The sequence below is a fragment of the Falco rusticolus genome, chromosome 16 (assembly GCF_015220075.1).
Source record: "Falco rusticolus isolate bFalRus1 chromosome 16, bFalRus1.pri, whole genome shotgun sequence".
Lineage (NCBI taxonomy): Eukaryota > Metazoa > Chordata > Aves > Falconiformes > Falconidae > Falco > Falco rusticolus.
This window is the reverse complement of record NC_051202.1, coordinates 7,860,981-7,875,138: the sequence shown is the minus strand read 5'-3', so window position 1 is coordinate 7,875,138 and position 14,158 is coordinate 7,860,981. Positions and strand designations below refer to the sequence as shown.

General features: G+C 52.2%; 2 protein-coding genes across 2 annotated transcripts in view; both read right to left on the bottom strand.

The window, feature by feature from the left end:
• The window catches only part of KMT2A (lysine methyltransferase 2A), a 48,654-nt gene extending 39,680 nt beyond the window's left edge, over positions 1–8,974 (bottom strand). Inside the window, exon 1 of the mRNA XM_037410016.1 lies at positions 8,627–8,974. Coding sequence (XP_037265913.1) covers positions 8,627–8,974 — 348 coding nt within the window. The remainder of the gene's footprint in view (positions 1–8,626) is intronic.
• A 3,153-nt stretch (positions 8,975–12,127) lies between these two features.
• ATP5MG (ATP synthase membrane subunit g) lies at positions 12,128–14,093 on the bottom strand. Its single transcript, XM_037410054.1, has 3 exons — positions 13,954–14,093; positions 13,636–13,796; positions 12,128–12,309 (listed from the first exon to the last, which is right to left on the bottom strand). Exons 1-3 carry the CDS (start codon positions 14,015–14,017, stop codon positions 12,211–12,213), a joined length of 324 nt encoding a protein of 107 aa, XP_037265951.1. The 5' UTR covers positions 14,018–14,093; the 3' UTR covers positions 12,128–12,210.
• Positions 14,094–14,158: the final 65 nt, after the last annotated feature.

Genomic DNA, 14,158 nt, shown 5'->3' with positions numbered 1-14,158 from the left:
ACAACGCCAATGTATGCAGCTCTAAGGACTAGTCTCATTTCCAACAGACTGACTAAAACACTAGATACTAATTAGTTATTTTCGGGAAGGGCAACAGAGGCAATGAGTTGTTGACAAGACTAAATTAGAGACCATCCCTGTCCAGAGAGGCAAGCAAGTTCAGTGTAATCTAACATAACACCTTACACTAGAATCAGTTACTGGCGCTTGTCTTAAACATGTGTGAGATGCTCATTGCTGGCCAATGACTGCAAACCTCCAGTTCTAAAGAAAGAGATGCATCTAATACTAAACACAGTCTCACACAGTTGCAAATAAAAATCACCTCATATGTAACAACAAAGCTACAAAGGGGCAGCCCGCGTGCAGTTAGGCCTTAGGAACAGAGAACAAGTATGCATTTAAAGTTATGACTTGACAGTCTGGTGTTCAAAGGTACCAGCATCATGTGACAGAAGCGTATTTTCTGCCAACTGCTCTCCTGCCCAGAGCAGGACACTGGGCCTGAATGCACATGAGAACCCACTGCACGGCTTTCTAACGCTCCAGCCACCCCTCCACCTTTTCATATTCTTTATGAAACAGAAGAGGTATTCGGCTTTTACGTTCCCCAAGAAGTTTGCTCCGATCTGCTTCCCCGCTGCCTGGCCTGGACAAGAATTTCCATACAAGCACCTGGTGAAGACTGTTGGAGAGATGGGGAAATAACTCCTGATTTCTGTGGGAGGATTCCGCCACCCCTCCCCCATTCCTGCTATCTTGAAATGCCTACCCTCAGCCCAGCTATTCCAGCTACCTCTGACAGATACACCTTCTCCACAAGAATCTGGAGGCTAGGACCATGAAGTGAACAACAAAACACTACCAACAGTCTCTACCTGCATCTGCCTCCAAGTTCAGGTGGCTACTGTGAATGTTTTCTTCATGTCCTACAATCCTTATTATTTTATTTACCGCTACTAAATTCAGTACTTCCTGTATTTTTTACAATAGCCTGTCATAATCCACAATTGGAACCAGCACTATGTTTACACTGAGCTCTGTTACCTGACTTTTCCAATGGGATACATTCATTTTGGCTTTGGCCCGATATCATGGGGATTGTTTTTTCTCATTTCCTACCAAGCGGCCACCAGAAGCGCCTATGGTAAAAAGGTTTTCTCCACAAAATTACCGCTTTGGCTTAATTTAAAACTACAAGTAGCATGACCAATACACCATTCATGTTTGTTCAACAGCATTCTTGAGTGTATCGGTGAACTCAAACTGGTCATTCTCACTATCTGAGAATGCAGCCTTGTAACTTATCAGAGAAGACTGAGAAGGCCATGAAGTACCAGTAAGCAACTGCCAGGCTAAAGCATCCAGTCGGTTATCAGACATCAAAATGCAGTTTTGGGGCAAATTAAGCAGGAACAGCTTCCCTCCCATTTTTCAGAAGTGACTATAAAGCACGACAGATGGAGAGTGATTAAAAACCATAATGATTTTGAATGTGACCTCATTTACCTGAGAAAGAACAATGAAACACAAAAAAGGTCACTCGGGATTATAAATAAAAGGATGAGGGAAGGCTTGTCCTCATGTGCAAGACACGAAGCCTAACGAAGCAGGCAAGGGGGGGGATCTCTCCATATGCAACAGGCCTTTCATGTACATCTCCGACTCAAACACCAAGCTATCTCAGCTGGTTTAAACCTCGAAGTTGCGACCACATGAAGAAAGGCTTCTCCTGAAGTCACGCAGCTACTACAGGAACACAGGAGTTGCAAGCACATCTCTATTACAATGTTCTTGAGCAAAATTACTTTTCAAGAATTTCAGATTAAAGATCTTAGAGGAAAATCCACCTTCCAATGAGAAGCTATCCCTGAAGGTATTGACTGATGTTCCAATCTCTGTCTGCAGAATAATAGTATAACCTGTACCACTACAGGTACACGAAGTTGCACAGGGCTGTCATCAGAGCTGTCAGAAGCACTAAACCAGCAATGCAGCTGTTCCAAGCAGCTCTTGAAAAGGTTTATTTAGTTTTACAATAGAATCATCCAAGCAATGCTTTGCTTCTTTTCTTGTTCACCATCTTGGTCTTGCCACCAGTTATGCAGCACCTCATCTTCTTGTAAAGAGATAAGCTATTTTTAGAAGCTCATTCAGAAGCCTGCTTAGTAACTACGGCACAATATTTAACAGACTCTTCTTTCAGCAGAGTAAACGTCCTCTGAGGTTGGCACTAAGAAACCCTGAGATAAATGCTGGGCACACTCTGCACTCGTGTCAGGAGCAGAGTCATCTGGGAGTTCAGGGAGATGCTTCCCAAGCAACTGCTTGCGATGCAATGTTGCTAATAAACAGTGGAGCACTTGGGGTTACTGTTGTGTACTGACTCGGCTGAAGGTCCACTTGTCCTTTTGTTCTTTAACTAGACAAAAGCTCTGAACAGGAGTGACGCACATTCTGCTGGGGCTTCACCTCGAAGTGGCACCAATCTACACAGCATGTCCTGAGAGCACAAAACAGCTCTTGGCTGGGTCACCTCCACACAACCCCCAAATGAGAACAATGGGAAGATACACCCCTGCAACTGTGCTGCAGCTGTACCCTCAGCAACCAACCATGACAATACAACCATGAATAGGGCTGCAGCTTCCAGAGTCCCTCGGATGACACCTAATTTTAGAATTAGAAAGAGCAAACTACTGTTTATGGGGCTTAAGTGCAGAGAGCACCCATTCTGACAGTATCAGCCAGTGCGCAGACCAGTTTTGCCAGCTTGCTAGGAGGGAAATGAGAATATCCACTGTTAAGAGGTAACTACAGCTAGGCACTTGCTACCTGGCCAAACCACGAGCAGCGGAACAGACTAACTTGCAGCAGCAGCCCACTAACAAAACACAATTGATCCCTGCTTTCCACAGAATGCCAGTGCCATCCTGGATGAGAAATCCCGATTTACAAGTTCTACTCTGAACAAAGAAGGGTTGCTTGTTAAAGCACCTGAAACAGTCTCATTCTGCTTACAACAAGCTTTCAATACCACCTCCGAGGAAGAAGGTCAGCCAAACTATTACCTAGAAAGACTTAGCTTGCATGCCGCCAGCGAAAAGCAAGACCAAAGCCTCTCAGACCACATCTAAGAGACCACTGGCAACACATCGCTTCTGGCAAGCATAATCCCTCTCTCCCCTCATTCAATCAAGTACATTTAGAAAGCAATGCTGCAGCTGGACTTGGACAGCTCAGGAAAGAATTCTGGAGCTTGCTGTTACATAGAAGTAGGCACAACTAACAGAGCTGCACCAAAGTGGTGGGCTGCAAAACATGAGATACTTCTGCATGCACATGGCTATGCTCTGAATTTGCTGTATGGATGCATTAACGAAATCGTTACTAGTGGCAAACTCATCTTTCGCTCCTAAAGAAACGTACAGAAAGAAAGAAGCAAAGCATGGAAGTGTTATTAAAGTCAGACTACACTTTGTAGCTTGGCTCAGGGGGGAACAGCTCATGCCTGCACAGGAATTTTGTGGTACCCCTTTACCTCAAGGTCCAAGAATTCACTTGCTGCTGGTGCATGACACTGAACTGTGGACTGACTTTAATGAACTGCAATAATCTCAGTAAAAAACAAGATCATCAAACCCCCAGATGCTTATGTTGCATGGGCACTTAGCTAAAAGGATTTAATTGCCAGAGAAGCATCACATTTGATTAGTCTGCATGAACCCACATTCTTTGCCACAGCCATCCCCAGTGTTCACCAACACTGGAGAGAGACGTGAGATGCAGCAGCTCGTCAGCAACTCCCTTTGTCTGCCCTTCAGCAATACTTTCCTGGACCTCCTAAGAGATTGGAGGGGATGAGGATGTCTTTCAATAAATGCCAGATAGTTTCCTCAAGTAATCTACAGCTGGAGTAACAAACCTCTGCTAGTTTGTGACCTGAACCAGAAAAATGATGTCCCTCTACTGCAAGGCTCCCTCTGAATGCAGGTTACCCATGTTTCTGTTGACTGAAACCAAATACAACCGAAACATGAACAAAATGCCTCCTTGCTGTGGTTTTACATCACGTAAGACAGTGCCTTTTCCCACCTAATTCTCACTGCTTAAAAGCTGTCCAGGCAGCAAGTTCTGGCATGGCAGCTGGAAAACCAGCAGCAAGTGTGTTCTCTCACACATGTCCGCAGGAGAAAAGTGCCTGAGCACACCCTTACCTGCTCACTTGGGGAAGCCATTGGCACCATTTGACATGCACTCAACAGGTCTGGAGGATGTAGCCTCAGCAGGGATGCACTTGGAAGCTGCTTAAAAGAGGCTGAGAAGCAAACTAATGACTCAAAAAGTTACCCGATCTCTTCCCTCATTTCGTCCAAACATGGTATAGTAAAACCGGTAGTTCAGCGCTTTAATGACAATACAGAAGCACACAGTGAAACACCATTGCAAGAGTCTGTCCCATGAGTTTTCCAGCTGAAGGAAGTGCGACGCCAAAAAGCCCGTGGAGCAAACTGGTCAGCGCACACTGCTGCTGCTTCTGAAACTGCCTCACCTCCCTGCTGCTGCTGTCCTTCAAAATTGATACAGCTTCCTTTGAAAACAGCTTCTCATGGGAACCCCAAATTCCTTTCCACCAAAAAGCTTCACAAAACCACTCCTCTGAGAGTTTAAAATACCACGTAACATTGGAAACTCACCAGCATGGTTAAAACATGTACTTTTATTTTCACGCTTCTGATGAAGGAGCACCCCCAGCCTTCAGAAAGAAAAAGCATAAAGGAGACCCCCCTCTCTTGGGCCATGATCTGTACCATCTTCCCCATGCGTCTTTTGTTTTACACCAATGCCTACAAGCAGTTATCTCACCAAGCACCTGCAGTAATTGTGTTACAAGTAACAGGCAGGGCTCTACACCTCTACCTCACAGACTAAACGCCCAGTCAGTTTTACAGTGACCATTCAACATAACATTAGGAGAGGAAATTTTGAGGCGGAGTTTTAATGACTGCGGAGGGAGGAAAGAAATTATCTGTACTTCTAGCTCAGGTGTGACTGTGGCAGCAGCATGGAAGCCACTCCTTCCTCCCAGCACATGGATCTGGTACTGTTTCAAAACAAGCCAGCCACCAGCAAACATCCACAACTCCAACATTTACCTCATAAAAAATTACAATCCATGCGTAATGACAGCAGTGCTACTAGAGACACCATCATCACTGCTATGTTCCATTTCAAACCTCAACGTTGTTTGCAACTTTCAAGCCTGATGCAGATTTAGAAGTAAACTGTCAATGTGCATCCAATACGCTCTCAACTTTTATGTCCCAAAGCTTCAATTAAACAGGGAGGCAGCTCTAAAATGACAGGCGTAGAACATACTTAACCACGCACAAGCTTCTTTTATACCAAATATTGATGTAGCAAATCAAGAAAACACAGCAAGATTTCCCCTATTACTAAAGTGCCATTCACATCAAGCAGAAAGGATAACACGCAGGATAAATGCTACCGCTTCCAACCAGTTATAGCTTTACGGTGCAAAAAGTCCCATTCTATGTGTTGTCATCCCCCATCCCCGTTCCCCTCTCTGCAGCTCTTGTGGTGTCAAAATCAGGTATCATAATGCTGCTACCTTAAAGTGAGCCAGTTCTGAGATAACTCAGCGAAACACAGAGCTACAGCAGAAGTCAAGGATTCATACCAAGTCACCAGAAACCCAGAGAGAACCGAGCAATGCCTCAGAATTCTGGTACTTTTTAGATGAGAAATAGTCTTGCTACATACTACAAAATGGCCAAGGAGACAACAGAAAGACGAAGTATAATACCTGCTCTGGACTTCTACCTTTTTTGTTACAACAAATTTTGACAGTAACGCACAACTTCAACAGGTACTTACACAAGCAAACACTGGTGCAGCATGCACCAAGAGGTCAAAAAATAAGCACACAAAGCAGAAGTTGTATGTAAAAGATAACAGAGCTTCTCCCTCAACACCATAGGTCCTGGACTCAAGACAACCACTCCGGGTTTACTCTTGATGCAGAATGCAACTCAGCTGAAGATTTTAACTGGCTTGGTTCCGGGAAGACCCTTGACCTGGTGCAAGAGAACTGTGTGAGCACCAGGCAGTGTACTCAAAGGGCATGGTAAGCCCTAATAGGCAGAGGTCTTCTGGAAGCCCCGTCTAGAAGAACACCTCCACCCAAAGCAGGGTACCACACCGGCATCAGAACTTGGCTATTCAACACCAACACCACGCTGCCCTCTCTCTAAAGAGATCACAGGTGGCACCCATGTGCTGATTTCCTAGATCTGCTAGAGCTCTTTTCACACCCATTGCTCTCACCCATAGAGAATTTGTACTGCAGGAGAGAAGAGTTGCCCCACAGCTCTGGTGACCAGCAACGGTGGTGTGATCTTCACTCTGACTATATACACATTCAGAACAAGTCCTGGTCAGGAGAACTAGATTCTTCAATGTAACAAACGCTCGGTCTCTTGAGTATCACCAAAAGCAAGAAACCAACTCAGCGAACTAACAATCTGAATACTTGAGAGCACCTACTCTCTGAACATGCTTGAGAAATGCTAGCACACGCCGCAATTTAGAGTGAGGGAAAGCATCACCCCGTTCCCTGCTCACAGTGGTCAGGTGAAGCTCAACCTACAGACACCCAAGCCACAAAGAACTTCTATCATTACGTTCACTGTATGTAATCTTGTTTGACAGAAGTTTTAAGTAGCTAAATAGAAAAGTGATGCAAGAAGTAAATTCTTAAGACCCAAGAAACACTGTCTTCATCAGCTGCCGGCACCAAGCATGTACCCAAGCTATTTTATTTTAAAGCAAAGACACACTAAAGGCCAAATTCACAAAGATCTTTCAAAGATGTTTTAGAGGGGTTTTTTGAGATGCAAAAATGTACTCAAAGGGAACTGGAATTAACAAAAACCCAACAAACCAACCCAATGTCATCTTTGGGAAAAAACCCAACCAAAAAATGAACCAAGCAACTCACCTCCCCCCACATAAAAAGCTCCCCAGTTGTTAACTCTGTGGTCAGGTTGGTTAGCCATATTTCAGTCATTTCTGCCACTGAACTAATGCTTGTAAAATATTAACTTCTTTCAAGCAGACCTGGTAAATTCCATTGAACCTAGTCTACTGCAAACAGAAAAATTTACAAGTATCCTAAACTACAGCCTTTAAGACACTGGTATTAAAGACAAGGGATACTGGTGGGCAGTCTGAGTGAGAACCCCAAGTGCTGCACCGGCGAGGTGAAACGCGTTTCCATGATCAGCTCTGTGTGCACAGACATGACCCCCTTCCTCTCTGAACCGCAGCCGGCTGGAGCTGGAAGTCTGCAGCCCAGGAATTCCTCTAGCTCAGCTGTGAGCAACTAGCTCCACTGCATGGCACCCAACTGAAAACACTGAAACCAACCCGGAAAGACACAAGAAAACTGTATTTTTGATGTGTGTTTTAATAAACTCTGGTATTGCCAGCCATGGAAAAGCAAAGCAACTGCTCTTTAAATAGGCAAAAACCAGACAAAGATTTGCTCACCCACTCTGCAGCCGACAACCTGCCTGTAGAAGAAGGAACAGAATTGGCCTTTAAAAGAACCCCAAACAATAAAGTGCTCCGGTTAAAAGGACCTGGGGAATTTTGCCGGCACAAGGACGTAGCTAACAAGTAATGCAAAACAAAAATCAGGGGAAAGGAACACTGCAGCTTGTAGCAAGTAACACACCCCCATCATGTCTTCCCTGTTCTGTCAATAGGTGGGTTGTTGTCAGACTCTCGCTCTGTCTGCCTTAGAAAAGCTTAAAAAAAATTAAAAATGAAGGCAGGAAGAAGAGCAACTCAAAAGAGGAGGGGGGTGCAGGGAGCGAGAGGGGGAAAAGAAAAAGGGCTGCCAGCGGCCTGGGTGCCAGGGAGCCCCCTCTCGAACCGGGCCTCGGCTGCACGTCCAGGGCGACAGAAGCCAGTGTGCGGCCCCACCGCGGGGCGCGCAGGAGGGGCCGACAAGCCGGCCCCCCGCCTCCCATAAGACGCGTTATCCCGCAGAGCATCCTCCGCAACGGGGAGAAACGAGAGCCCGGCTCCACGCCCCGGTTCACCACCCGCGGGGAGAGGAGCCGCCGCCGCCGCCCCCCGGCCCCATCCTACCTCCCGGTGGCGGGGAGCGCGCTCCTCACCCCCGCGGAGGGCGCGGGAGAGGGAGCGGCGGGAGGAGGATAATGGAGGCGGCGGCGGGGAAGACACACCGGCGGCAAGTCGCGTGCGCGGGGAGGGACCGCGCGGCGCGGAGGCGGAGGGTGGCCGGCACCCACCCGCCCGCGGCCCCCCCCTCCCCGCGGGCGAGCGGCGGCGGCCCGGCGGCGGGGCGCGCCCTTTGTGCGGGGAGCGGGAGCGGCGGCGCGGGCCCCGCGGGCGCAGTAGGTGTGTCTGGGCGGCGCGGGCACGGGCTGTGCGGGCAGGGGGTGTACCGCCCGCCGGGGCGGAGCGGGGATGCTGCGGGCCGGGACCCGCGGTCCGCGCCGCGCCCTCACTCCCCGCCGCCGCCGCTCCCACCCTCCCCTCCCCTCCCCCCTCCGGCCCCCCCGCCCCTCCTCACCTCTCCGCTGCCCGCCTCAGCACCGCAGGCCGCGCGGAACCGCCGCAGGTTGATGCCGATGGCGGCCGAGACCTGGAGCGCCGCATCGAAGCCGGGTCCCACCCCGGCCGCGGGGCCCCCCGAGCCGCCAGAGCCCGACGCTGCCCCGCCTCCCCCGCTTCCCGCCGCCCCGCCAGAGCACGGGCCGCTGCGTTCCCCCTCGCCCGCTGCTGCCGGCGCCGCCGGCGGCTCGGCGGCTCGCAGGCTCCGCACGGCCGGCACCCGCAGCCGGGACCCCCCCAGCCCCCGGCGGCCCCAGCCGCCGCTGCCGGGCCGGGCAGGGAAGCGCCACCGACCGCTGTGCGCCATCTTTACTGTGAGGCGACGAGCCAGAGAGCGGGGCTGGGCCGCGCCCCGCGCCCTGGATAGCGCTTCACCGGCCCGCAGAGGTACTGAATAACAGCGGGTGCCATTCAGGTTGCGGGGCCCCGCCATCCCGCCGCCCGGGCGCCTGAGTAAGCCATGCGCGACGGATGCTAGCCCGGCATAACGCTGGGCAATATGCGTGGCCCTGGGCCCGCGCCCCGGCGCGGCCCCCCGTCCTGGATATTGCAGCCGTCCGCCACCGCGGCCCGTCATAGCTCGAAGCACCATGCAGACGCGGGGCTCCTGGCTAGCGGGCCCCAGAACCTGGCTGCCGCATAACGCAGCCACATGCAGCCCGCATAACCGCGACGGCAATACCGAGCGAGAGGGCGAGCCGCCGGCGCCCGGGACCGCGCATACAACATAGGCCGCTCCGCCGGCCCCCTACATACGCCAGGCCGTATGCGGGGCGCGGGGCGCCGCTCGGCGCGGCCCCGGACCCCGGCCGGGTGCGCGGGGCGCCCCTCATACAGGCAGCGCGCAGCTGGGGCGCGGAGCCGGTGGCGGGCCGGGAGGGCGGCAGGCCGGTCCAGGCCTCCCGACAGGGCTCCACACCCCCCGCGGGGACCCCGTCGGGTCCCCATCGGCCGCAGCCGCCTTTCTCCCGGGCTGGTGCTGGGCTCAGGGCATGCCCGGGCTCTCCCTGAGGCGGGGAGAGCAGCCGCCCAGGTGAGGCGGAAGGGGCAGCAGCGCTGAGGTACCGTGAGCTGGTGGTGTCCGCTTCCGACCTGCTCCCCCTCACCCTGCTTGCCTTATGTGCCGGGCCGGTGTCCCGCCGGGTGCAAGGACGAAGGTAATGGCGATGGCACCAGGCTGGCAGCTCCACCTGGTCCCCGGCGTCACACCACAGGCTCACCTTCATCTTGTACAGCACAGCGAGAACAGGGTTAACATCCAACGAGTGCCTGCTGTATTCCTGGAGAAAAACAACACTGCAAACACACAAGCATTGGTTATAAAACCTCTTTGTGTGGGGAACATAAAATACCTGTTTCCTGTAAAGCTTGTCAACTGAAGGGAGAGAGTGACCGAGGAGAAGAAGGTTGTTTGCCCCTTACAGAAGCAACCAAACGACATCTGTTATGTTAAAAAGGATGGAAAAGCTTCTGGAGCCCACTGGGTTTAGAGATGCCTCTTCTGCTTATTTCACACTTGATGCACTGCCAGCATTCTGCTTTGGGAGCAGGGCTAGTGTGGCTTCTCATGAGGACTTCCAGGGAGGAAAATTAAAATTAGATGGTTTCTGTCTCCCTAGGGAGTGTGAAGGGGACTGGAGTGTTTACAAGCTCTCCCATGCTTTGCTAGTTGAGTTTAATCCCATCCTCCCACTGAAGTGAGCTTGACAGCCCCCACGGCCAGCGTGAGTGCTGCGGTGCAGGGCCCACTCCTGAGTGCCTTGCAAGCATCTGCCCCAAGAGAGTGGTACACGCAGGCAGGAACAAGTCACACAGGGGGAGCAGGCCTTTGAGCAAGCTCAGGCAGACTTGCTCTGAGGGAGGTTCTCTTGGGTTCAGGAACCTTCCACAAATCAAAATCACACTTTAAAGGCCATGTGTAACCTCTCCCTCTGTCTCCTATTTAAGGAATACATGCTGCAGAGCCCACTGAAAGATACTGGTGAGGGGAACATGCCAGGCCCATCTGCTGGGTGATGGGTTTGTGAAGATGGGCACAAAGAGCTCCTGGGGAGGGCCAGTTTTCAGGGCTGCTGTTCACCCTGCCAGCACATGCACCTGCTACTCAGCCCGGACATTTGGCTGCAGCCCTGGTTAATTTGCCAATGCCCTTTGTGAGAAAGCATCCCCTCCTCAGAAGGAAAGTGAGAAATCACAAAGTCCTCAGCAGCAAAGGATGCAGCAGGAGCACCCAACAAGTCCCAGGTATGAAAGAGCTTCTCCAGGACCGCAGCTGCTCAGCCATGCCAGACAGAAGTCCTATCTCCTGGGCAGGCATGTAGGTAGAAGTGAATGCAGGACACCAAGCCCCGGCAGGGGGCTAGAAGCACAGGTCCTGTCACTGGTCTTGTTGCAGACTCACCTATGGAAGCTGGTGACATCATCCAGCCTCGGTGTCCCCATCCATCTGTGTGGAGGTGACCTGTGAGCAGTTGTGTGACCCACAGCTGCTGGGTCAGGAACCCTTTTCAACAAAAAAAGTAAAACCTTTCCGTTGATGCTACCAATGACCTTTCAGTCACCAAATACAAAGTGTAAGCTCACCTGTGCTACCTGTCAGGAGGCCAAGAGCCTTCTTGCTGGAATGGAGCCTTGAGAAGGTCAGCTCTGCAGCAGGGAGAGGAGAAATTGCCCTTCTACTGGCACAGCCGCCCCAGAGACTTTGGGGTTGCATGGGGCACACAAGCTGGGGGCTGGCAGGTTCACTAGTGAGCAGAACACAAGGCCCAGCATCATATGACAACAGCATCAACAAGAAGCAATGCTGGCTAGAAACCATCTTTTAAGACAAAAAAAAAAAAGTCAAGTCCTACCCCAATGGAACTGCTGGCTTCGGAGGACTCCTAAAAATTATTTTCTGAAAACTTGTTAAGAGTGCAGGCCACTCACCTGGTTTTTGTATACACCTGTACAAAAGGTGGTTGAAAATAAGTGAGGTTGTGGATTTCCAGCCAGCTTGCACCTCCAGCTGGTGGTCGGCTAAGATGAGTCAGTAAAGCTCTGCTCACGTTCAAAGGCTTCCACTCAACAAGTCACACCACAAACCAGCAGCACTGCATGGAACAGTGCTATGTACCCTATGATACAAGCCACAGCACATAGCTTTTGATAGTGTAAATAAAGTACAGGCATTCCTTTCTGGATCCTGCTAGCTGCTATGAAATACATTCAGAAACACATGAAAGCATTTGCACTCTTGGTTTGAAAGGGGGGCTCTCTTGCCTTCCCTAACGCTGTCGCTGAGGCACAGTGGTGGTCTGAGGAACAAGGTGTGTGACGAAACATGGCATCACCCAGCCAGCTTTAGTGCTGTCTCAGGGCACCAGCCTTCAGGTAGCTACCCCTCTGAGGAGTCCATCTCCAGCAGCCAGCAGCATGACCGGGTCGGGAACAGGCTTGCACCACAAAAGACCACAACAGCTTGACACTGGTTCCCGGCTTTATTCACAGACCCCATTACAGACTCAGGACCACAGCACCAAAGACAGCGCTACTGATGAGTGTTCAGACATTGTACCCAATCAGGCTGCCCTTGCCTATAATCTCCCCGATGTAAAACCACATCAGCACCTCTGTGGCCACCAGACCATTCCTCAGCGCTTCCTGAAAGAAAAAAAGCCACAGATTAGATCACTGACTCCTGCGACAGCTTCCCTCCTTACTCCTGTAGTCAAGCTCCATGTACAACATAAAAAGTCATAAACCAATTCACAAGGCAATAGTTTAAGCAAAAAAAACCCCAAAAGCACAACAGAGCGTTTATTGTGTTCAGCCACCCCTCAACACACTGTGTTGTTAAGATGGTTCCAAAACATTTGGTACAGTGTCAGTTCTTGTCCATGGCTTTTTACAGCCCTTTCAAAAAAACATTTCTTAGATCATATATGTGGTTAATGCTCTAATTTCAAGGCTGACCAATAACACAGCTGTTCTAAATCAGCTGCACATCAATACTCTCTTTCCTCAGACTGATAACATCAAGGGCCAGAGGAGCACAAGCACAGCCCAGTCCAGGCAGGGAAGGATTAAAGCAAAGCTGCTACAAACCCCCCACTTTTAACTCTGGGCCGCTAAGTTCCTTGAGCTTCAGGTCTCAGACAGCAGCTCATTTGTTCTCCGTGGCACACGCAGAGCATTTCAAGCTCATGTGCCAGTGGTTAAATCAGGTCTTGGGAAACACTGTGCTGAACATCTGTGGCTCATAAAATAAAACTGGGAGGCTCTGAGGATGCTGCAGAACTCACCCATTCCTCAGTTTACCTACAAAAAGGATAAATTTCTCTAAGTGTAATTTTTTGGAAGTCCGGCACCAAAAAACCCACATCTTTGGAGCCTCAAGTGTAACAGCAGCGCAGGTGACAGAAACCCGCTGCAGCATGCATTGACTGGTGGCGGGGACCAGCCTTGCAGCACACGGGTGCGCAGGGATTGTTGCAAGGACTAGCTGCTACATGCAGGTTGCACAGAAGAGGAGAAAGAGGAGGAGGGCTGGTAGCCTGACCCCAGCTCTCTTTGGAGAGCAGAGAGGAGGGAGCCGAAGAACCCCTGGGAAAAATCAGAGCACTAAGGCAAAGGGACACCTCTTGGGCAAAACAGAGGGGAAGTTCCATCAAGAAACAGGCTGCCATCTGCAGCAGATGGCCCTGTCTAAGGGCAGAGACCAGCAGAGTGAGAACAAGGTGCCCAGGAGCAGAGGATAAAATGGTCACGGCAAGCGACACCGGCCCCGAGCCACAGCCATACGAGGAGGCTCCGGACCGTTACCGGGAGACTCCGGAAGCAGCACCCGCAGCAGCGGGGATGCTGCGGGGCGATGGCGAGTCTCCCCCGCGCCCCCTCTCCCTGCCCGGCGCCCCGCCCGTTAACACCGGCCGGAACTCGGCCGCACGTGCCGGCAAGGCGCCCGCCCCGCCACAAGCCCGCCGTTACCCTGACGGTGAGTTGCGCCAGGCGGCCAGTCTGGAAGCTGCGGACCATGGCCTTCATGCTGTCGATGGCGCGGGGGATCTCGGCGGGGGTCGGCGGAGCCAGCTCCACCTTGGCGTAGTACCAGAACGTGGCCAGGCGCGGCTTCGAGTACGCCACGGCGGCTGCCGGGAGAGCGGGGCGAAAGGTGGTTGTCCCAGCGGCCGCCACCCGCGGGGCCCACCGCCGCCACCCGCGGGGCTCACCCCCGCGGGGCCCACCCCCGCCCGGCCAGGCCGCCACTCGCCCCGGTGCAGCCCCGCTACCCGCACCATGTCTCACCGCTGAGGAGCTGCGGCCCGCGGGCGGCGATGCGCTGCGCCAACCTCTGCGCGGCCTGCGCCATGCTGCCGGCCCGGGCTGAATGTCACCTCGCCACCAGGGCCCCGCCGCCGCGGCTGCCCGCCCGCCGCCTGCCTCCCCCGCGCCCCGCTACAGGCGCCTGCCGCGGGCAGCCCCGTGCGAGGACCCCGGCACAAGCGCGCGG

Coding starts and splice junctions, on each gene's coding strand:
- ATP5MG (XM_037410054.1), bottom strand. CDS start 14,017: ATGGCGCAGGCCGCGCAGAGGTTGGCGCAGCGCATCGCCGCCCGCGGG. Junction 13,797..13,953: donor CGGGCCGCAGCTCCTCAGCG/GTGAGACATGGT, acceptor CTCTCCCGGCAG/CCGCCGTGGCGTACTCGAAG. Junction 12,310..13,635: donor TGGCGCAACTCACCGTCAGG/GTAACGGCGGGC, acceptor TTTTTCTTTCAG/GAAGCGCTGAGGAATGGTCT.